This window comes from Eulemur rufifrons, chromosome 5 (assembly GCF_041146395.1).
Source record: "Eulemur rufifrons isolate Redbay chromosome 5, OSU_ERuf_1, whole genome shotgun sequence".
Classification (NCBI taxonomy): domain Eukaryota; kingdom Metazoa; phylum Chordata; class Mammalia; order Primates; family Lemuridae; genus Eulemur; species Eulemur rufifrons.
In genome coordinates, this window is record NC_090987.1 from 47,278,126 (window position 1) to 47,298,339 (window position 20,214).

A 20,214-nucleotide genomic window follows, 5' to 3' on the forward strand; every position below is an offset into this window, starting at 1 on the left:
GCGATCCGCTGGACAGCAGGCAGCACGCAGGGCCCGCGCCCTTTGTTATCGGCCACAGAAGCCACTCCGCAGCGGGGGTCCGCCTCTCACCGCACTCCCTGCGTGGAGGTGACTAAGTGGCAGTATTCAGACTATTCATGAGAAGTGAACAGAAGGCAAAATATTGATCCTCAGTGTCTCTGCAAAATCTTCTTCAATGCAGACACGTGGAGGTCAGCTGAGACGTGAAGCCGTGGCATACTTTGATCTTGGTTCCCCCAGGGTTGGTTTCTCACCTCCTCGGCAGCTTCTCTTCCCCTCCCTGCCCCCTCCTCTTCTTGGCTCTTTCTCTTCTGGCACTTTCTCTCTCTCTCTCTGTCCTTCCCTTCCTACCTCTCCCCCTCCCCCACAAAGATCTGCTGAGCACTGGCTGCAAACCACCCCCATGGTGATGTTGCCGGTAGTCATTTCCTGCCAGGCTCCTCCGCCACCCTACCTACAAATCCCAAATGTCGATCTTTATCTCAGATGTAACTTCTGCACCCCTGAGCCTATTTCTAATAACATTTGCTCTGTGATGTTTTTGGAGGAAATCTAAAAATCAGCCTTTCTCAAACTAACCTCAAGATCTTCACCGTAAAGTCTATTTCTCCTCAAGTACTTCCTGTTCACGGCTAACAGCATTGCCACACTCCGGGCTGCTGGAATCCTCAGGATCACACGTACTACTCTGTTTCCTCACCCCCTACGTTAAACTGGCAGCTCCGTCCTTTAAGGCCTCTCTGCAGGATCTGTGGGGCTGCGCCTCCGGATGCACCACCACTGTCCTGCTTCACACCTTCACTTCCTTCCTCCTGGACTTCAGCAAAGGCTCCGACCATGCGCCTTATTTCTGGTCTTGCTTCTGCCTGTTGCGTCCTCCACAATGCTTTTGAACTCATTTTTTCAAAAATTCAAACTTGATCATGTACCTCCTGTACAAGTTTATACCCTTCCAATGATTCCCTCCTGCCAACAGGTTACAGTTCCAGGATTATCTCTGTAAGGCAGGCATTTAAACTTTATGTTGTTTTGCAAACATGAAGACACAAAGAAATTAAGTGATTCAGCTTAGGGCAACGCTGGCTACAAGTGAGGCGGGAGTCAAACCCACAGTTTGTATATTTCAAGATGTTTTACTTTTTCCCTTTCATATGTCAGCAAGTAGGGAGCACGTGCGCGCCCCTCCCGTGCGAAGGGAGAAGGCCTGCTGTCACTCAGCGGGCAGCAGTTAAGGCTGCTCCTGCTGCAGTCACACTGCTTGGGTGAGGCTCTGGCCACCCTCATGACCTTGCGTGGTCCCCGTGGCCTCTGGTTACTCGCTGGTGCAATCGGGGTGTGTGGGAAGCTGTGAGGATGAGCCCTGAGGATGGTGTGGCTGGCAGGTGGCGAGGGCTCAACACACTCGAGGTCACTGCCCGGGCGCCGCTCCCTGCTCTTTTCCAGTAAAGGGGTGGCTCTACTCAGAGTTTAAAAGAAATCATTCATGTGCTTAGACATGCTGACTTCTGCGGGAGAGAACATACTGGGAACAGTTGCTCTCATTAGCTTTAGGGATGACAATGAAGCCGGAGAAGGTGAGAAAAGTGGAAAATGATCTTTGCGTCTGAGTGCACTGATTCACAATATGTGGAAGGACAAAAGAAAGCTCTATTTTTTTTATAGTCCTTAAACCTCAAATGGAAAAGAAAGTAAAAAAACTATAGAAAATGAGTCAGCTTCTTTTTCCTTTTGATAGAATGGAGAAGATTCTAGTGGGAAATGTAGACATAAATGGCTGATTTCTTGAGGAATAATTTAGCCTTCTAAGAAACGAGAAAGTAAATGAATCAGAATTAAGTAATTCAACATGATACAAGCATTTATTAAGGACCACTTTTTGCTAAGCACCATGCAGGACATTGTGGGAAATAAGTAAAAAGAATGGGGGAGGGCTGTAAACTATTCAGATAGCCTGGGAGAGGTATTTAAAGTAATTCAAATGTAAAACCATAGTCATATAAAAGGATGATAACAATAAACTACATCTCAGTGCTGAGATATCACGTTCTCACTTCACCTAATCTGGTCCTCAGCCATGCTGGGGCATGTACATTATCTCTTATGTACCCAATGGGAACTGAAGCTCAGAGAAGTTACCTGTCCAAGTTTGTATGGCGTATAAGTAATAACAGATTTATTATTTGAACCCACTGCATTTCCCATTGCAACATAATTCCTATGCATATAAATAACTATTGTACTTTTTATAAGTCACTAGTCTTGTTTTAAAAACCTACCTTGAAATCTAATTGCAAAAAACAAAACAAAACAAAACAAAAAACACCTACCTGTCTGGCTTATTTGCATATTTCCCATGCTAGAAAAAGACACATCAAGATTAAAAATAAATGTACTCCTACTTTATGCAATAGTATCCCTGAAAAGTTGTCCATATACTAATATTTTCTTAATGGGGTACTATTTTCTGGTGCTACATACCATAGATTTTCAGATAAAATCTCAATTTATCATTTACATAAAACTGATAATTATTACTACCCTTCTATAACTTCCTCCTTATTTCTTATTTGACAGTACTCTTTTGCAATGTGCTACCCTACTCTATGTATTTTGAAGTTTGGATGGTTATCTATTGGAATTTCTTAAAATGGGGACATATCCATCCATATTTTTATAGAGAGTTAATAATCACAACACAGTTTGGGATTTCCCAATTTTCCCTCTCTTACTATCATCTCACTAACACTGCAGAGCCTATTTTTTCCAACTATTTTTATATTACAAATACTGCATTTATATTTACATAAACAGCTTTTCAGGGCAGAAAATACAAAATGAATCTGTCACTGTTATTTCCTAATATACTCCAGGATATTGCTTTGCTAAATCATAGTCACTAAAGCCCACAAAATAACACAAACCGCCTACTTTTCCTCCCCTAAGGTGCACTATCTGAAAGGATCCATTATGTAAGCAGTGCCTCTGCTAGTTAATTAGTGCTGGTCATATTCATTTTTCTAAACTAAGAAATGAAACTAAATAATGTAATTTACATTTTCCCCCAAATTCTAGTTAAAATTAAAAAAGCAAGGATAAACTCAGCTGCAGAATGCTGTTGACAATGATTCTTTTTTTCTAATTACTCAAATCAATGGGTATTAAAAAAAACCCTCATATTCAGTTTGGTTGTTGGTTTTATCAACAGGGTGGCTAATTAAAACTACTGCACATTCTGGTATGCAGTTTATGATTGTGAAAAGGTCACATACTTGAAAATAAATTTCAGTACGCCTCCCGCATTTAGCTAAATAATCACAGAGAGTGTTTAAAAATAATTCCTGTCCCTTTCTTCCAAGCAATTTCTTCTCTTCTCCCTGTTTGCTCATGATAGCCCATCAGTACCAACTCTCTGCCTGGGGTGATACACTTATGGGTTCCCTCCAAATGCCACAGTAAAGTTACAATTTTGCAGAGGGCATTAGAAAACAAGGCAAAACAAAACAAAACAAAATCCTAAAAAAATGACATTCCAAAACTGGAACACTTAGCTAAGCATCCACTGGATGCAGCACTGATCTCCCAGGTCAATGTGACAAACATATACTTGAAAGTCACTGCTGCTGGGTTACGAGTCATCTTTACCTCTCCTTTGAGAGGGTCTCTAAATTCAGACAGGGCATCTACTCACCCCTCTCCTCAAAGCCCTCACTCCATCTAAGTAAATCCAAGCTCATCTTTTCAAAATGAATCATAACCTTAAGGCAATCCTAAATCTTTTCACGCTATCAAGGCCTGATTAGCCCATTTCTGTGTGGATATATTCTAGTTTTTCACCATTTCTAAAAACATTGACTCTGTTTTACTCCTACAAAGCTTTACTATGTTTAGTTTCATACTGCTCAGTAGGTTTTAGGACTTCCACTCTGTTTTCTAAAACATTGGTGAGTATTTTGCTTTCATCTATTTGATGTCTGCCAGGATAACAAGTGTTGGTTATACTGTATCACTTAAATTATGTCGGCTGCAGAGGAACAAGAACTCAGTACATTTGTATACTCATCATCATATTACTGACTTCTCTCTTGGGCTTTTCCTCCCATTGACCCTTTCTGCAATGAACATTCTTCTAGTCTAAGAAAGTGATATCAAAATAGAGCATCATAAAATAGTACAGTTAGAACAAGAGAAAAATACTGGTAGGATAGGTTACAAGAAGGAAAAAAGCTCAGTATATAGAATTCAAAGAGATGATATTTTGTATTTCCATGGTATCAGTTGTAATATCTCCTTTTTCATTTCTGATTGAGCTTATTAGGGTCCTTTCTTTTCTGTCTCTGGTTAATCAAGTGAGGCCTGTCAATTTTGTTTATCTTTTCAAAGAACCAATTTTCTATTTTATTAATCTTCTATATAATTCTTTTGGAATCAATTTCATTTAGTTTTGCTCTGACCTTAGTTATTTCTTTTCTTCTACTGCATTTGGGATTGGTTTGCCCTTCCTTATCCAATTGCTGGATACAATTCATTAGATTGTTGATTCGTGATCTTTCTGTCTTCTGGACATGGGCATTTAAGGCTATGAATTTTCCTCTTAGGACTGCTTTTGCAGAATCTCACATAAATATCATCTCTGAATACTGTAAAAATCTCTATGCACATAAACATGAAAACATTGGGGAAATGGATGAATTCCTGGAAACACAAAACCTCCCTAGGCTCAATCAGGAAGGAATAGAACTCCTGAACAGACCAATATCAAGTAATGAAATTGAAGCAGCAATAAAAAAAAATCTCCCAACAAAAAAAGTCCCAGACCAGATGGTTTCACAGCTGAATTTTACCAGACCTACAAAAACAACAACAACAACAATAACAACAACAAACCCGGTACCTATACTGCAGAAATTATTTCATAACATCAAGAAGGAAGGAATCCTCCTCAACTCGTTCTATGAAACCAGTATCACCTGATACCAAAGCCAGGAAAGGACATGACAAAAAAAGACCAATATCCCAGACCAATATCCCTTATGAATATAGATGCAAAAATTCTCAATAAAATCCTAGACACTGAGTTCAGCTGTACATCAAAAAAATAATAATAATAATAATCTACCATGACCAGATGGGCTTTATCCCAGGGATGCAAGGATGGTTCAACATACACAAATCTATAAATGTGATTCACCACATAAACAGAAGCAAAAGCAAAGACCACATGATTTGCAGAAAAAACATTTGACAAAACTCAGCACCCTTTTATGATAAGAAATCTTAACAAAATAGGCATAGATGGAACATACCTCAAAGTTATAAAAGACATATATGACAAACCCACAGCCAACATCATACTGAATGGAGAAAAACTGAAAGCCTTCCTGCTTAGAACTGGAATCAGACAAGGTTGCCCACTGTCACCATTCCTATTCAATATAGTGCTAGAAATCCTAGCTAGAGCAATCAGTCAAGAGAAGGAAATCAAGGATATCCAAATGGGGAAAGAAGAGGTCAAACTATCGCTCCTTGTTGATGATATGACCTTATATCTAGAAAACCCCAAAGATTCTGTGAAGAGATTCCTGGAATGGATAAATAAATTTAGCAAAGTCTGAGGTTACAAAATCAATGTACATAAATCAGTAGCATTTCTATATGCTAATAACTGTCAAGCTGAGAATCAAATCAAAGACTCAGTAACTTTCACAATAGCAACAAAGAAAATAAAATACCTAGGAATATATTTAACCAAAGATGTGAAAGACTCTGCAGAGAGAACTATGAAACACTGAGGAAGAAAATAACAGAGGATGTAAACAAATGGAAAAACATACTATGCTCATGGATCAGCAGAATCAACATTGTTAAAACGTCTATACTGCCCAAAGTGATTTACAGATTCAATGTAATCCCCATTAAAATACCAATATCATTTTTTGCAGATCTAGAAAAAATAATTCTTCACTTTGTATGGGGCCAGAAAAGAGTCTGAATAGCCAAGGAAACCTTAAGCAAAAAGAACAAATCAGGAGGCATCACTTTACCAGACTTCAAGCTATACTAAAAAGCTATAGTATCCAAAACAGCATGGTACTGGCATAAGAACAGAGACATAGACTAATGGATCAGAACAGAGAACCCAGGCATAAAGCCATCTTCATATTGCCATCTTATCTTTGACAAAGCAGACAAAACATACGCTGGGGAAATGAATCCCTATTCAATAAATGGTGCTAGGAAAATTGGATAGCCACATGTAGAAGACTGAACAGGATCTGTACCTGTCACCACTCACAAAAATTAATTCACTATGGATAACAGATTTAAACCCAAGGCATGAAACTAAAAGAATTCTAGAAGAAAGTGTTAGAAAAACTCTTATGGACATCAGCCTAGGAAAAAAATTTATGAGGAAGACCCCAAAAGAAAATACAGCAACAAAAAAAATAAATAAATGGGACCTGATCAAATTAAAACGCTCATGCACAGCCAAGGAAACAATCAACAGAGTAAATAGACAACCTCAAGAATGGAAGAAAATATTTGCATGCTGTACATCTGATAAAGGGCTGATAACCTGAATCTACAAACAACTCAAGCAAATCAGCAAGGAAAAAATCAAACAACCCCATTAAAAAGTGGGCAAAAGACATTAACAGAAAATTTTCAAAAGAAGATAGACTAATGGCAACAAACATATGAAAAAAATGCTCAGCGTCTCTAGTCAGCAGAGAAACGCAAATCAAAACCACAGTGAGGTATCACTTAACTCCAGTGAGAATGGCTTTTACCAAAAAATCCGAAAACAACAAATACTGGCATGGATGCGGATAGGCAGGAACACTTATACGCTGCTGGTGGGACTAAAAACTAGTACAACTTCTATGGACAGTAGTATGGAGACACCTTGAAGAACTAAAAGTAGACCTACCTTTTTATCCAGCAATCCCTCTACTGGGTATTTACCCAAAGAAAAAAGAATATTTTATAAAAAGGACACCTGTACCCGAATGTTTATAGCAGCACAATTCACAACTGCAAAGATGTGGAAACAACCCCATTGCCCATCAATACATGAATGGATTAATAAAATGTGGTATATGTATACCATGGAGTACTACTCAGCCATTTTAAAAAAATGGTGAACTAATACCTCTTATATTAACCTGGATAGAACTGGAGACCATTCTTGTAAGGGAAGTATCACAAGAATGGAAAAACAAACACCACATGTACTCACCCTTAAATTGGAAGTAATCAAGCAACACTTATGTGCACTTGTAGAAATAAAACTCATTGGAAATCAAGCAGATGGGAGGGGGGAGGAGGGGATGAGTAAATTCACACCTAACGGGTACAATGCACACTATCTGGGTGATGGGTACATTTATAACTTTGACTCAAACTGTACAAAAGCCATGTATGTAACCAAAACTTTTGTACCCTGTAATACTCTGAACTAAAATAAAATGAAAAGAATTCAAAGAAAATTATGGTCATTGTTCCTTTTGACTATTATATCAAATAGGGGTTATTTTCCTTAGTTAAAATATTTTACAAACCATCACAGTGCTTTACAATGCCAGTGTTTTACCTCCATGAGGTTAACTTGTATTTATATTATTTAACATTTTAATTTGCAATGTCTTTAGAAGTAAGAGTTAATCTTTAGAAGTAAGAGTTAATCCTTTCTGAGAAAGTGGTAGATAATTAATTGCAGGAAGGCAGTCTGATGAATTTTTGGTAAGCTAAAGACAGCAGCCAATTAAAAAGCCATGACTGTATGTTCTTATCCCAGCCACTCCCTCAATGTGCTGCAGGACCATGGGAGCAGTCATGAAAACCTACCCAGGTTCCTCTTCTAAAATGCCATATGGGGCTCAGAATGACCATAAGGAGTACCAGTATCAATATGAGGGGCTGTTTAATAAGGACTCATAATAATGACTGTGGAGTATGATTACAAATATGAGGGGCTGGATACTTAATAATAATTAACATTTATACTAATTAGATATTAAATATTTAATAGTCACATTACAAAATTGAAGATATCAAAATAGAAAGGTTAGTTGATTTGCTAAAAGTTGCATAACAAATTGGTTTCTGAGCTAAGATCAAATCCATAACTTATTGCATTAATTTTCTTCACCCTATGTTAAATTTAACTATAATAAAACTGAGATTATTTTATTCTCTCAACCAGGATTCTTAATTAACTTGCATGTCCACTCACCAGTAAAATAGCTAATGTTTATACTAGTGAGACTTAGAAGCATTATCCTAGAGTCCTCACTAAATTAAGTTATACAAGAAAGAAAAAAATTAATTTGGTTCCTCACAAGATTATCAGTTTTCAGTTAGTGAAACCACAGTAAGACAGGCTGAATATTAAAATAATAATCCATATGTTTTAAACTTCTGCAACTTCACACTGTTTTCTCTGAATGTTAAACAGAATTTGTAAGGAAATCTATAAAGTAAAAGATGAAATCACTAAAGCCATAACCATCTCCTATACCCCTGTTCCTCAGTTCTAAACAAAAACGAGAAATGGATTATTGTGACTTCTTTTAGCACTAAGAGACTAACCAAACAAAACTGAAATAAAAGCAAAGGTGGAATTAAGTGAAAGCAGTCCTGAGCTCTTGTTGGTCACATGGGAGACACAGTCACTGGCAATCTCAGAGGGGCTTCGATCCTGCCCGCCATAGAGAATGCTTGAATATAATGTCCTAAAGCCATTAAGCTATTTCAGTTAGGAGAAAATTAGAATAAAACAACTTTCAATAGGTAAAATAATTACTTGTAGGTGATGTGCTTATTTACCTGGAAACCCAAAATATTTACATGAAAAAATTACAAATAGGAAGAAGATACAGTGGCAGGATCAGAATTAATATACAGAAATTGAAAGCCTTGACATACATATAATCCCACCTGGAGGTTACCAAGGAAGAAATGCTTCCACTTATTGTAGCAACAAAAATGAGAAAATGCTTAGGAGTAAACTTCAGAAGAAGGGTGCAATTTCTACATGAAGAAAACTTAAAATACTATTAAAGTACAGGAAATATTTGTACATGGGAACAGATTATTATGTTCAAGTTCATAAAGGGTAAAATTCAAAGTTAAGTCATAAATGTAAGGCAATGTCAAAATTAACTAACCTGAAGTAACATTTTCTTTTGTACCAAAAATCTGATACTAAAGTTCATTTGGAAAAATGAACAAGCAAGAGTAGCTTCAGAAAAGGAAGAATATTAATAGGGACTAGTTGCTATTTTGATTTTCAACCCTAGTGTAAGGGTACAGTAATTGAAACACTGTGGTACTGACGCATGAACAGAGAGTCAGATCAATGCAAATAATCTAACACATATAAGGAAATTTAATATGTGATAAAGGGGAAATTTCAGGTCAGTGGTGAAAAGATGGACTATTTAATTAGTAGTTCAGGGACAACAGGATAGGCAACTAGAAAAAAAAGGATGTAAATCTTGATCTCACGTCTTACACACCTACAAATTCCAAATGGAGCAATACTTTCAACTTAAAAAATGAAGCAATAAAAGCACCAGAACAAAGCATGGTAGATTTCTTTTTTAAGGAAAGAAAAGCCCTTCTAAGTGTGATATACAACTAGAAGCCACAAAAGAAAAGATTGATATATTTGAATATAGACTATATATAAAAAACCATAAATGGTGCTATAAGCAAGTCCAAAGACAAAAGATAAGCTGAAAAGAATTTACACTTCGCAATACAGCAAAACAGTTTATTTCTACTCCTCCCCCCACCAAGCCACAACTAAATGAGTACAGAATTTAAGTGAGTGTTCACAGCAAAAGGAATACAAATGTCTCTTAAAATATGAAAAGATACTCACCTCATCCTCATTTTTAGTACTATTTTTTTTTCACCTATTTGATGGGTGTAGATAAAAATGTTTCCCAATACAATGTGCGGGGAAAAGAGGCCCCCCATATATTGCTGCTGGGAGTGTAGCAGTACAAGTTTTATAGAGAAAATGTTGGCATTATCTAAAATGCACATACTTATTGATCAGCAATTCCACGTACAGAATCTATCTTGAAGACGCTCACAAGTGTGAAATGATGAGTGGAGAAGACACTCTTAAGCATTCTTCACATGGCAAACACTGAAAACCACCTAGCTGGCCATGGGCAGGGCACTGGCCAAATACAGTCTGGTATTCACCATGTGGTGAAAAGAGTGGGGCAGCTCCACACTTACAGATAGGCATTTTACTGCTGTGGGACAGGAGGGAAGTGTTTGACAATGTCCGTGATAGGCCATCCTTTGTGCAGATATGCACATATATGCACATACTTAAATAAGCAGAGCATATCTCTGGAGAGATCCTCCAGGAAAGGACGGGGTGATCACGCCCAGCGAGGGAGCCAAGAGTGAGGGGCAGGAGCAGGGAAGGAACTTATTTTTCACTGTAGAATCCTTTATACCTTTTGAATTTTGTACCATGTACATGTATTATCTATGCAAAAATCAATAATATACTTTTTAGTTTTGTAAAAATTCTGGGTGATAGAATGTGTAGCTAGCAAAAAGCCAAATCTGGGAAAGTTAGACTGTTAAATGAAAGAAAGCAGGAACATGTACATAAGTACATTTTCTGCCTTTAGCATTAGGTTTTAATTTTCAATGTTTTATTAAACAAATGAAGTATTAGGTTTATTTAGATAAAGAAGAGGCTCATAGAGGGAAGAAGGTAACACAAATTACTTTTTGTTTAGGGGGCCTCCCTTCTCAGACTTGCATGTAATTCTTTTAGCATTAATTAGAATCATTAGAAGTTCACTACAGAGAAGACAGAGAAAAGGAAGAAAAGAAAAATTATTTTTTTGATTTTAAAGTTTCAAGGGTGACAAATCTTAATTTACAGTCTTATCTGAGCAGGCCCAGTGCATTTGCTTTTGTTACTGCACTTCAAATTTTGTCAAATAACTACAATTTACAGTTTCTTTCAAATTTTTCTTTGCATTTACTGTTGTCTCAATTTCTCCTTATTTCCTTAATTTTCTAAGCCTTTTCTGGCTTGAAGTTTCATTGTACTTAAAAACTTTTTATAATAATGAAGTAAAATATTTTAAAACAGGCATATAAACATGTAATATACTAAAACTACATTATAGGTCATAAACAGCCAGGCAGCTAAATTAAACCCAGTGTTTTTTTCTTTATAAATACAACGAGCTTATAGTTATGAAATACTCAATGTACTAGCAAACTAATTCTACCATCTTACCTTTCTTTTACCGAGCTGGTTCCATTGAACCTAGCTGGTTCAATTTTATAATTGCTCTTTGGCTAGACTTCCCCATAAAATATTCAATAAATCCAATTGTTACTTACTAGGAGGCTGGGATTTGTGATCACTGAGAAAGTCCACATGCAATCCAAGTCCTAAACCCAGCTAGTGTTCTGATTTACATCCCCCTCCCCCAGTGGGAGTAAAATGATCAATGAGAATTATCTTAATTGCTATTTCAAAGGGGATTTTGCAAGCTGATAAATCTGTTGCTAACAAGCACAGTGGAACGATGAACAGAGTATTCTTGTGTATTCAGGTTACAGGTTTTCTGGCTGCAGAGAAGATAAATGCCTTTCTTCACCTCATTTCAGGTAGGTACAGAACATACACCAGGTGTTACTTTTGGTGCCCATCTAACTTCTAAGCATTTATAAGTTGCAAGGATGGACCATTCTTTGCCTCTTGAGAAATTTAGAGACCAGAAGCATCTCAGTTTTTTTTTTAAACGAGAAGCATTTATTATATTTAGCTTATGCATCTGTGGGTCAGTGATTTAGGCTCAGCTAGGCTGGGCAGTTCTGATTTCAGCTGGGCCCACTCATACGTTTGGGGGATGGTTGCTGCTGGCTGAGCAGAATGGGTGTGGACTTGGTTAAGATGACTGCGGCAGATGGACTCTGCTGCACAGGTCTCATCCTCTGGCAGGCCAGCGCAGAGGAGCAAGAGAGGAAGAGTAAATGGAAAAGTGCCATCTCACACCTCTGCATGCATCACATCTGTGCACATCCCTTAGCCAAAGCCATATCCAAGGCTGGGAAAACAGACCTGCATTTTTCATGAAGGAACTGAAAAGTCACATGGTAGAGGACCTGGATACAGGGAGGGTGGAGAATTGAAGTGATTCATGCAATCTTCTATGGTGCAGGGATCAGAGCTGCCCTGGGAATGCTTTAATTCCCCCACACAGTTCTTCTACCACAAGAACACACTCTGATCCACATGCCCCCTCCCCCTCACCTCAATCACACACACACACTTTGCTTTGCTGGGTGAGAACCACTTCCTCTTCCTCTCAGGCCCTACACAAACAACCCTGCTTCCCAGGCCCACTCAGTTTCCATGTTGGGTCATGGACTTCTACAGTGCAGGAATGGTTGACTGTATCTAATGAGGAAAATACTTACTGGACACTATGCTAGTGGTGGAGACAGGTGCTGGCCCCAAGGACTCCTGACTATTGGGGGGAATAGAGTGACACAAAATTCCAGCAAAGGGCACAACAGAGGAAAAGCAAATGCCACAGTGGCCGGGAGACTTGAAGGTAAAACTTTTTATACATTCATAGATGTACTCTTCTACTTCAAAAAGCAATGAAAGATATAAACTCCAGTCTCTTCAACAGATAACATGCAAGGAAAAAAAAAAAAAAAGAAGGAGGCAAAACTATAGATTAAAAGACACGTTAAGGCCGGGCGCGGTGGCTCACGCCTGTAATCCTAGCACTCTGGGAGGCCGAGGTGGGTGGATCGCTCAAGGTCAGGAGTTCGAGACCAGCCTGAGCAAGAGCGAGACCCCGTCTCTACTAAAAATAGAAAAAAATTATATGGACATCTAAAAATATATATATATAGAAAAATTAGCCGGGCATAGTGGCGCATGCCTGTAGTCCCAGCTACTCGGGAGGCTGAGGCAGTAGGATCGCTTGAGCCCAGGAGTTTGAGGTTGCTGTGAGCTAGGCTGACGCCACGGCACTCACCCTAGCCTGGGCAACAAAGTGAGACTCTGTCTCAAAAAAAAAAAAAAAAAAAAAAAAAAAAAAAAAAGATTAAAAGACACGTTAAGAGACACACAGCATAGTAACCTAATCATAGTGTGCTCTTATTTGGACCCTGCTTTACTGAAAAAATGATGTCAGTCATGAGATAATTAAAAATTTTAATGGTGCTATTAAGAAATTACTTTAAATTTTTTGCTCAGATAATGGTATTATTGTGGTTATGTTAAAAGTAGTCCTTATTTTTAGAGGTATATACTTAAATGTTCATGAATAAAATGATATAATGTCTAAAATTTTTATCAAAATAATATGGGAGGGAGGCAGATGGGGCAGAAGTGACCGTAGGCTGATGGTGGTCGGGTCTGGTGATCAGCACACGGGGCCTTTGTAACGTTCTGTTGACTTCTTTGTCAATTTTTTTTATTATGGTAAAATATAAATAATATTTACCATCTTAACCATTTTAAGTGTACAGTTCAGTGGTATTAAATACATTCAAAATGTTGTGCAACCATCACCACCGTCTATCTTTAGCACTCTTTGTTTTGTTGAATGGAAGCTCTGTATCCATTAAACAATAACTTCCCATTCTCCCCTCCTCTCCGCCTCTTCAGTCACCATTCTACTTTCTGCCTCTATGATTTTGACTATGCTAAGTACCGCATATAAATGGAATCATAGAGTATTTGTCTGTTACTGGCTTATTTCACATAGCAAAATGACTTCAAAGTTCATCCATGTTGCAACATATGTCCAAATTTCCTTCCTTTTAAATATTCTACTGTATGTATATACCACATTTGACTTAATTTGTAGCCTAACATATGGTCTGTGCTGGAGAATGTCCTGTGTGTACTTGAGAAGAACGTGTATGCTGTTGTTGTTGAGTAGAGTATTGTGTCCCATATTTTTGTGTTAGGTCTAGTTGGTTTATTGTGTTGTTTAAGTCCTCTATTTCCTTGTGTAACTTTTGTCTGACTGTTCTATCCATTATTGAGAGTCAGGTATTAAAGTCTCCATCTATTATTTGTAGAACTGTCCATTTTTTGTTTCAGTTCTGTCAGATTTTATTTAATATATTTTGATGGCCTGTTATTAGGTATGTAAATGTTTATAATTATTATTTCTTCTTGCTCTGTTAAGCCTTTCATTAATATGTAATGTCTTTACATATTGTAACCTTTTCTGATTTAAAGTCTATTTATTTCTGGACCTCTACTCTGTTTTTAACTATTTCCATTATATCTTTTCCCATCCTTTTATTTTCAATCTCTTTGTCTTTGGATTTAAAGTGAGTCTCTTGTAGACAGCATGTAGTTGGATCCTGTTTTTTTAGTTCATTCTGCCAATCTCTTTTAATTAGAGAGTTTAATCCAGTTATATTTAGAGTTATTCATAATAAGGAGAGACTTCTGTTATTTTGTTATTACTTTTCTATTTGCCTTTAGCTTTTCTGCCCCTCACTTTCTGCATTACTGTCTTCTTTGGTGTTCGGTTGATTTTTTTTTTTCTTTTTTTAGTGAAACTTTAAATTCCTTTTTCATTTCCTTTTGTGTATACCCTACAGCTGTTTTCTTTGTGGTTACCATGGGATTAAATTTAACATCCTAAATTTATAGCACTCTAATTTGAATTTATACTAGCCTAACTTCAATAATACACAAAATTCTGCTTCCATTCCTTTTGGTTGTTGATGTCACAAAATTATATCTTTATACATTGCATTCCCCAAAACATAAACTAATAAATATTTTAAATGTATAGTCTTTTAAATTATGAGAAACAAAATGTGGAGTTACAAACCAAAGTTACAATAATATTAGTTTTTAAATTATATTTTTAAATAAATGTATTAGTGTCTTAAATTATGTAGAAAACAAAAAGTACAGTTATAAACCATTGTCACAATAATACTAGCTTTTATACTTGCCCATGTATTATATTTACCTTTATTAAGATCCTTCACATGACTTTGAGTGACTGCTTAGTGTCCTTTCCTTTCAACGTGCAGGACTTCTGTGAGCATTTCTCGCAGGGCAGGTCTACTGGTCATGAACTCCCTCAGTTTTTGTTTATTCAGGAATGTCTTAATTTCTCCCTTATGTCTGAAGAATGATATTGCTGAATAAAGGATTCTTAGTTGACAGTTTTTTTTTTTTTTTCTTTTCCTTTTAGCACATTGAATATTGGACCACTGTTTCTGGCCAACAAACTTTCTGGTAAGACATTTGCTGATAATCTTACTGAGGATCCCTTGTATGTGATGAGTTGCTTCTCTCTTGCTGCTTTCAACATTCCTCAGTCTTTGTTTTTTGAAAGTTTGATTATAATGTGTCTCAGTTTGGGTATCTGAGTTCATCTTACTTAGGGTTCATTGAGCTTCTTGGATGTTTATATTCATGTCTTTCACCAAATTTGGGAAGTTTTCAGTCATTATTTCTTTAAACATTCTCTATGCTCCTTTCTTTTTCTTTCTTTTTTTTTTTTTTTTTTTAATCTTACTTCTTCTTCTTAAACTCTCACAGTGCCAAAGTTGGATCTGTTGATAGTGTTCCACTTAGGCTCTGTTCACTTTTCTTCAATCTTTTTTCTTCTGTTTCTCAGCCTCAATAATTTCCATTGTCCTATCTTCAAGTTTGTGGATTCTGTTTTATTCCTGTTCAAATCTGTCTTTGAATCCCTCTAGTGAATTTTTCATTTAAAGTACTGTACTTTTCAGCTCTAGAATTTATTTTTTGTTTTAGGTTTTCTATCTCTTTCTAGATATTTCCATTTTGTTCATACATTGTTTTCTTGACTTCTCTACATCTTCCTTTAGTTTGTTGAGCATCTCTGAGATAGTTCCTTTGAAATATTTGTCCAGTAAATCTGCCATCAGATCTTTTTCAGGTATGGTTTCCTATGAGTTTTTTTTTTAATTCTTTGAATGAGCCAAACTTTCCTGTTTATTTGTAAGGTTTGTGATTTCTTGTTGAAAACTGACCTTTCAATCTAATAATGTGGTAAAAATTTTCATTCTCTCCCTTTTAACTTATGCAAGGACAGTGGAGAAACATGAGAAATTTAAGAAAAGCCAGAGGAATTCAGAAAGAAATTATAAACGTTTGGAATCTTACTTCTCAGAAATATACCCTGCAAAGTATTTTGAGCTATACTTCATATTTTTTCCTTTGCAAATAATATAATAAACTTAAAAAAGTTCAACACACTAGATCATGTTAAAGATTTCTTCTAAACCAGTGGCTTCTCAACCAGAGGCAATTCTGTCCCCTTCTCCCAGAAGACATTTGGCAATGTCCAGGGACAGTTTGTGTTTGTCACAACTTTGGGGGGTGGTGCCTGTGGCATATAGTGGGTAGAAGCCAGGGATGCTGCTAGATACCCTACAACATGCAGGAGCCCCCACAGCCAAGAATCATCTGCCCAAATGTCACTAGTGCTGGGTTTGAGGAATCATGCTCTAACCCATTACACAACAATAAACTTTACTAATTACAGTCTACTGTGTGCTATAAACAATTATTCAGTACCTGCTGTGAGATACTTAGGACCAACTCCCATCTCTGTTGAATGTGGGTGATGCATAAGCACATGAACCTAGATAAGTGAACATTTTACTCTCATTTCTTTGGAGGCCGGGGGCCCTTTGAATGGACTAAGTCACTCAGTGCCTGAAACTTCCATTTCAGCGCTTATGAAAAGAACCGAAATTAGTCCCACTCTGAGAGAGAGAGATATCCTTTGTATGAAAGGACAGGAGGTTAGCACTCCCCTTGACAAGGATGGAAGAGGCCCTCAGGCCTGACAACATGCAAGTGGTTACAGCATCGCCACCTACTTCATGGCATCTAAACACTGTTTTTGAGATGGATTATAGGCTTAATGTAAGGCATGAAACCATAAAAATTCTAGAAGGAAATGTAGGAAAAACCCTTCTAGACATAGGCCTAGGCAAAGAATTTATGATTAAGATCCCAAAGGCAAATAGAGCATCTACAAAAACAAATAAGTAGGACTTAAACTAAGAAGTTTCTGCACAGTGAAGGAAATAAATAACAAAGTAAACAGGCAACCACGGAATGAGAGAAAATATTCACAAACTATATATCTGAGAAAGAACTAATTTCTAGAATCTACAAAGAACTCAAACAGCAAAAACAAACAAAAACCCAAACAATCCCCATGAAAAAAGTAAGCAAAAGACGTGAACAGAATTTTTTCAAAAGTAGATAGACAAATGACCAACAGACACATGAAAAAATATTCACTATCGCTAACCATCAGGGAAATGTAAATTAAAACCACAATGACCATACCACCTTACCTTGGTCAGAATGTTCATTATTGAAAAGTCAAAAGACAACAGATGCTGGCATGGATGCAGAAAGAAAGGAATACATATACACTGTTGGTGGGACTGCAAATTACTACAACCTCTATGGAAAACAGTACAGAGATTCCTCAAAGAACTAAAAGTAGACCTATCAGAATCCAGCAATCCTACTACTGGGTATCCACCCAAAGTAAATGAAGTCATTTTATCAAAAAGACACCTACACTCAAATCTTTATCACAGCACAATTCACAATTACAAAGATACGAAATCAACCTAAGTGCTCATCAATTCTTGAGGATAAAGAAAATGTGGTATATATTTATACCATGGAGTACTACTCACCCATAAAAAGGAATGAAATAATGTCTTCTGCAGTAACTTGGAGGGAACTGGAGACCATTATCCTAAGTGAGGCATCTCAGGAATGGAAAAACAGATGCTACATGTTCTCACTAATAAGTGGGAGCTAAACGACGGATATACACGGGCACAAAGAGATGTAAAGGACATTGCAAACTAAGAAGGGGTATGAGAAGGGGGTGAGGGATAAAAACTTACCCAGTAGGTACAACAAACACTATCCAGGTGATGGGCACACTGAAGGCCCTGACTGTAGCATTACAGAGTTGTATCCATGTAACAAAAACTTTTGCTCCCCAGTAATATTTTGAAACAAACAAAACATTCACTTCAGCATGTTGTAAAATGCTGTAAAAATGATACAGCAGATTCTTCACAGTAGTGGGAAACATTTTGCTATTTTCTTGTGGTGATGTCCTTATACTGAAAAGCAATTTTTAGCTAGTTTTATTTACATGACCTTGAAAAAATTTTTAGAATGAGAAGAGATTTAACGGAAGATCTAGCCCATACTCGTATTTTCATGATCGAGAAAAGGGAAGTCCAAAAAGTTTTCACTTTCCCAAAGTTACAAAGCTAGATTGAAGTAGGTTTGGAATTAAAACCTCAGGATTCTTGTGAAAGAGATTTGTGAAATTCTAAAACATTTTCAAAAATACACACCACAGACAAGTTTAAGGTATCATTATTAAGGTGTCATTAAAAACAAACAGTATGTGCTGACTTCCTGTCAGTAATTTAAATATCTTACTTGAAACCGAAATGTGAAAAATTCTTGTTTCTTTTCTTAGATTAGAAAATAATGAAGACATTTAAGGAAAGGAGCTAGCTAAACTTATCTACCTATTTATGTACACGGGATTGCATCTTTTTTTTCTGGATCTGCTCGATGTAATGAGAGCAATATTTGGCACCGACCCAGAAGAGCACAGCACCGTGTCTTTCTACGTGTTTGCTCATTTATAAAGTACGGGTAGTTACTCACGTTATAGCGCTTTCCTGAGGATCGATTGTGACGATGTGTGTCAGAATTTAAAAGGGTGCCTAGTACCTCATAATAGTTAATAAACTAGTATTTAATTGCTGTTAAAGAAAACAATGAGAGACACCCAAAGGTGGCGAGCCCCTACGACAACAAAACTTGGGGTCTGCCTAGAAAATATGTCACAACAAAAAGCCAGCAGCTGCCGAAGCTTTTGACAGAGTCCCAGTCAGGTGTCAGGTGTGCTGTTTTACCGCCTTAACCTACTCCATCCTCACATCCTAGAAACACCGTATGCCTGACCCCAATTCTCAATTCTCAGATGGGGATCTGGGGGTTTAGAGGGGGGAAGAGCCGCCTGGCACATGCAGGAGGCCACTGTCGCCGAGTCTGTGGCTGTGGCGCCCGCCGCGTCCCCGCTGTGCAGAGCAGGTGAGCACCGCAGTGACTCGGTGACTACGCCTACCGCACCTGTCAGCCCGCCCTTCACCCCTCAGCTTCTGATAGGTGAGTGCCCATGGGGTCTTCAATGGCTTGGACCCCTAATTTCTCCTATTAGTCCTCTTCTTCCTTCACTTTTCTCTTTTTCTGCTCAGATACTATGGACATTTCCTTTTGTCTTGTAAATACTCTACATCCCTTTATTCCTCCGTCTTTTTACTGGGATTGTTTGGCCAAAATGGCAGTCTGGGAAGAACCCAGCCACCTGCATTTTCTGCGCCTGCGCTGGCATCACAGGAGGACAGAGCAGTCACCAAATTTCCCCGGCTGCCAAGGTCGGGGGCCCAGCGCCCCGCAGCCCCGCCCCATCGCTTTGGTGCTGCTTTTCCGCTCTGTTCCAAACCTCCACTTCCCCCCTTGCTCCACGCAGGTTTCCCCAAACACTGCCTCGCCCCAAACCCTCCCAACAGAAGGTCTGGCCTCCTGCTTCAAAGAGAAAACAGAAGCCACTAAACTGGAATGGCCGCATGTGCCCAGGAGGAAACTTATGGCGCTGTCCCTCCTCCCACCCACGGAGAAACACATCTCCTTGAGGCCTCTCAGAAACCGTGTGGCCTCCGTGATCCTTCTATCAGGGGCAAATTCAGCCTCTCCTCACCAGCGCCCTTCCATGGGCTCCGGAACACTCTCAAGTGCCTCCCACTTATACAGCGAACGAACACATAAAACACCCTCCTCGATCCCTCACCTGCCTCCAGTCCGCACCCTTTGTCCTGAGCCTCTCGGACACTTCCACACCCCCCACCTGTCCTGAGTCACTGGAACCCACCTGCGACTTCACTGTGAACTAAAATACAATTTTAAAGCTCACCCCGCCACCCCCCACTGGCTGACTGAATGGACCCCCCTCCTAGCCAAAGGAATATCCTAAAACTAAATAGCCTGCCAGGAGGAGGGAGGTCAGACATGCCTCATCATGCCCCCCTCCCTTCTTGGGAGGGCAAAGG

At 38.2% G+C, this 20,214-nt stretch overlaps 1 protein-coding gene and 1 non-coding gene across 3 annotated transcripts in view; one reads left to right on the top strand and one right to left on the bottom strand.

The window, feature by feature from the left end:
• Positions 1-20,214, bottom strand: part of L3MBTL4 (L3MBTL histone methyl-lysine binding protein 4) — a 339,453-nt gene that overhangs the window by 61,638 nt on the left and 257,601 nt on the right. The window contains exon 16 of one of the 2 annotated variants that reach the window (XM_069468254.1): positions 3,225-3,241. The exons of the other annotated variant lie outside the window; for it this stretch is intronic. Coding sequence (XP_069324355.1) covers positions 3,225-3,241 — 17 coding nt within the window. The remainder of the gene's footprint in view (positions 1-3,224; positions 3,242-20,214) is intronic. 2 annotated transcript variants of the gene reach the window in all.
• LOC138383558 (U6atac minor spliceosomal RNA) lies at positions 16,827-16,952 on the top strand. Its single transcript, XR_011233622.1, has one exon. It is a non-coding gene; the product is annotated as a U6atac minor spliceosomal RNA (small nuclear RNA).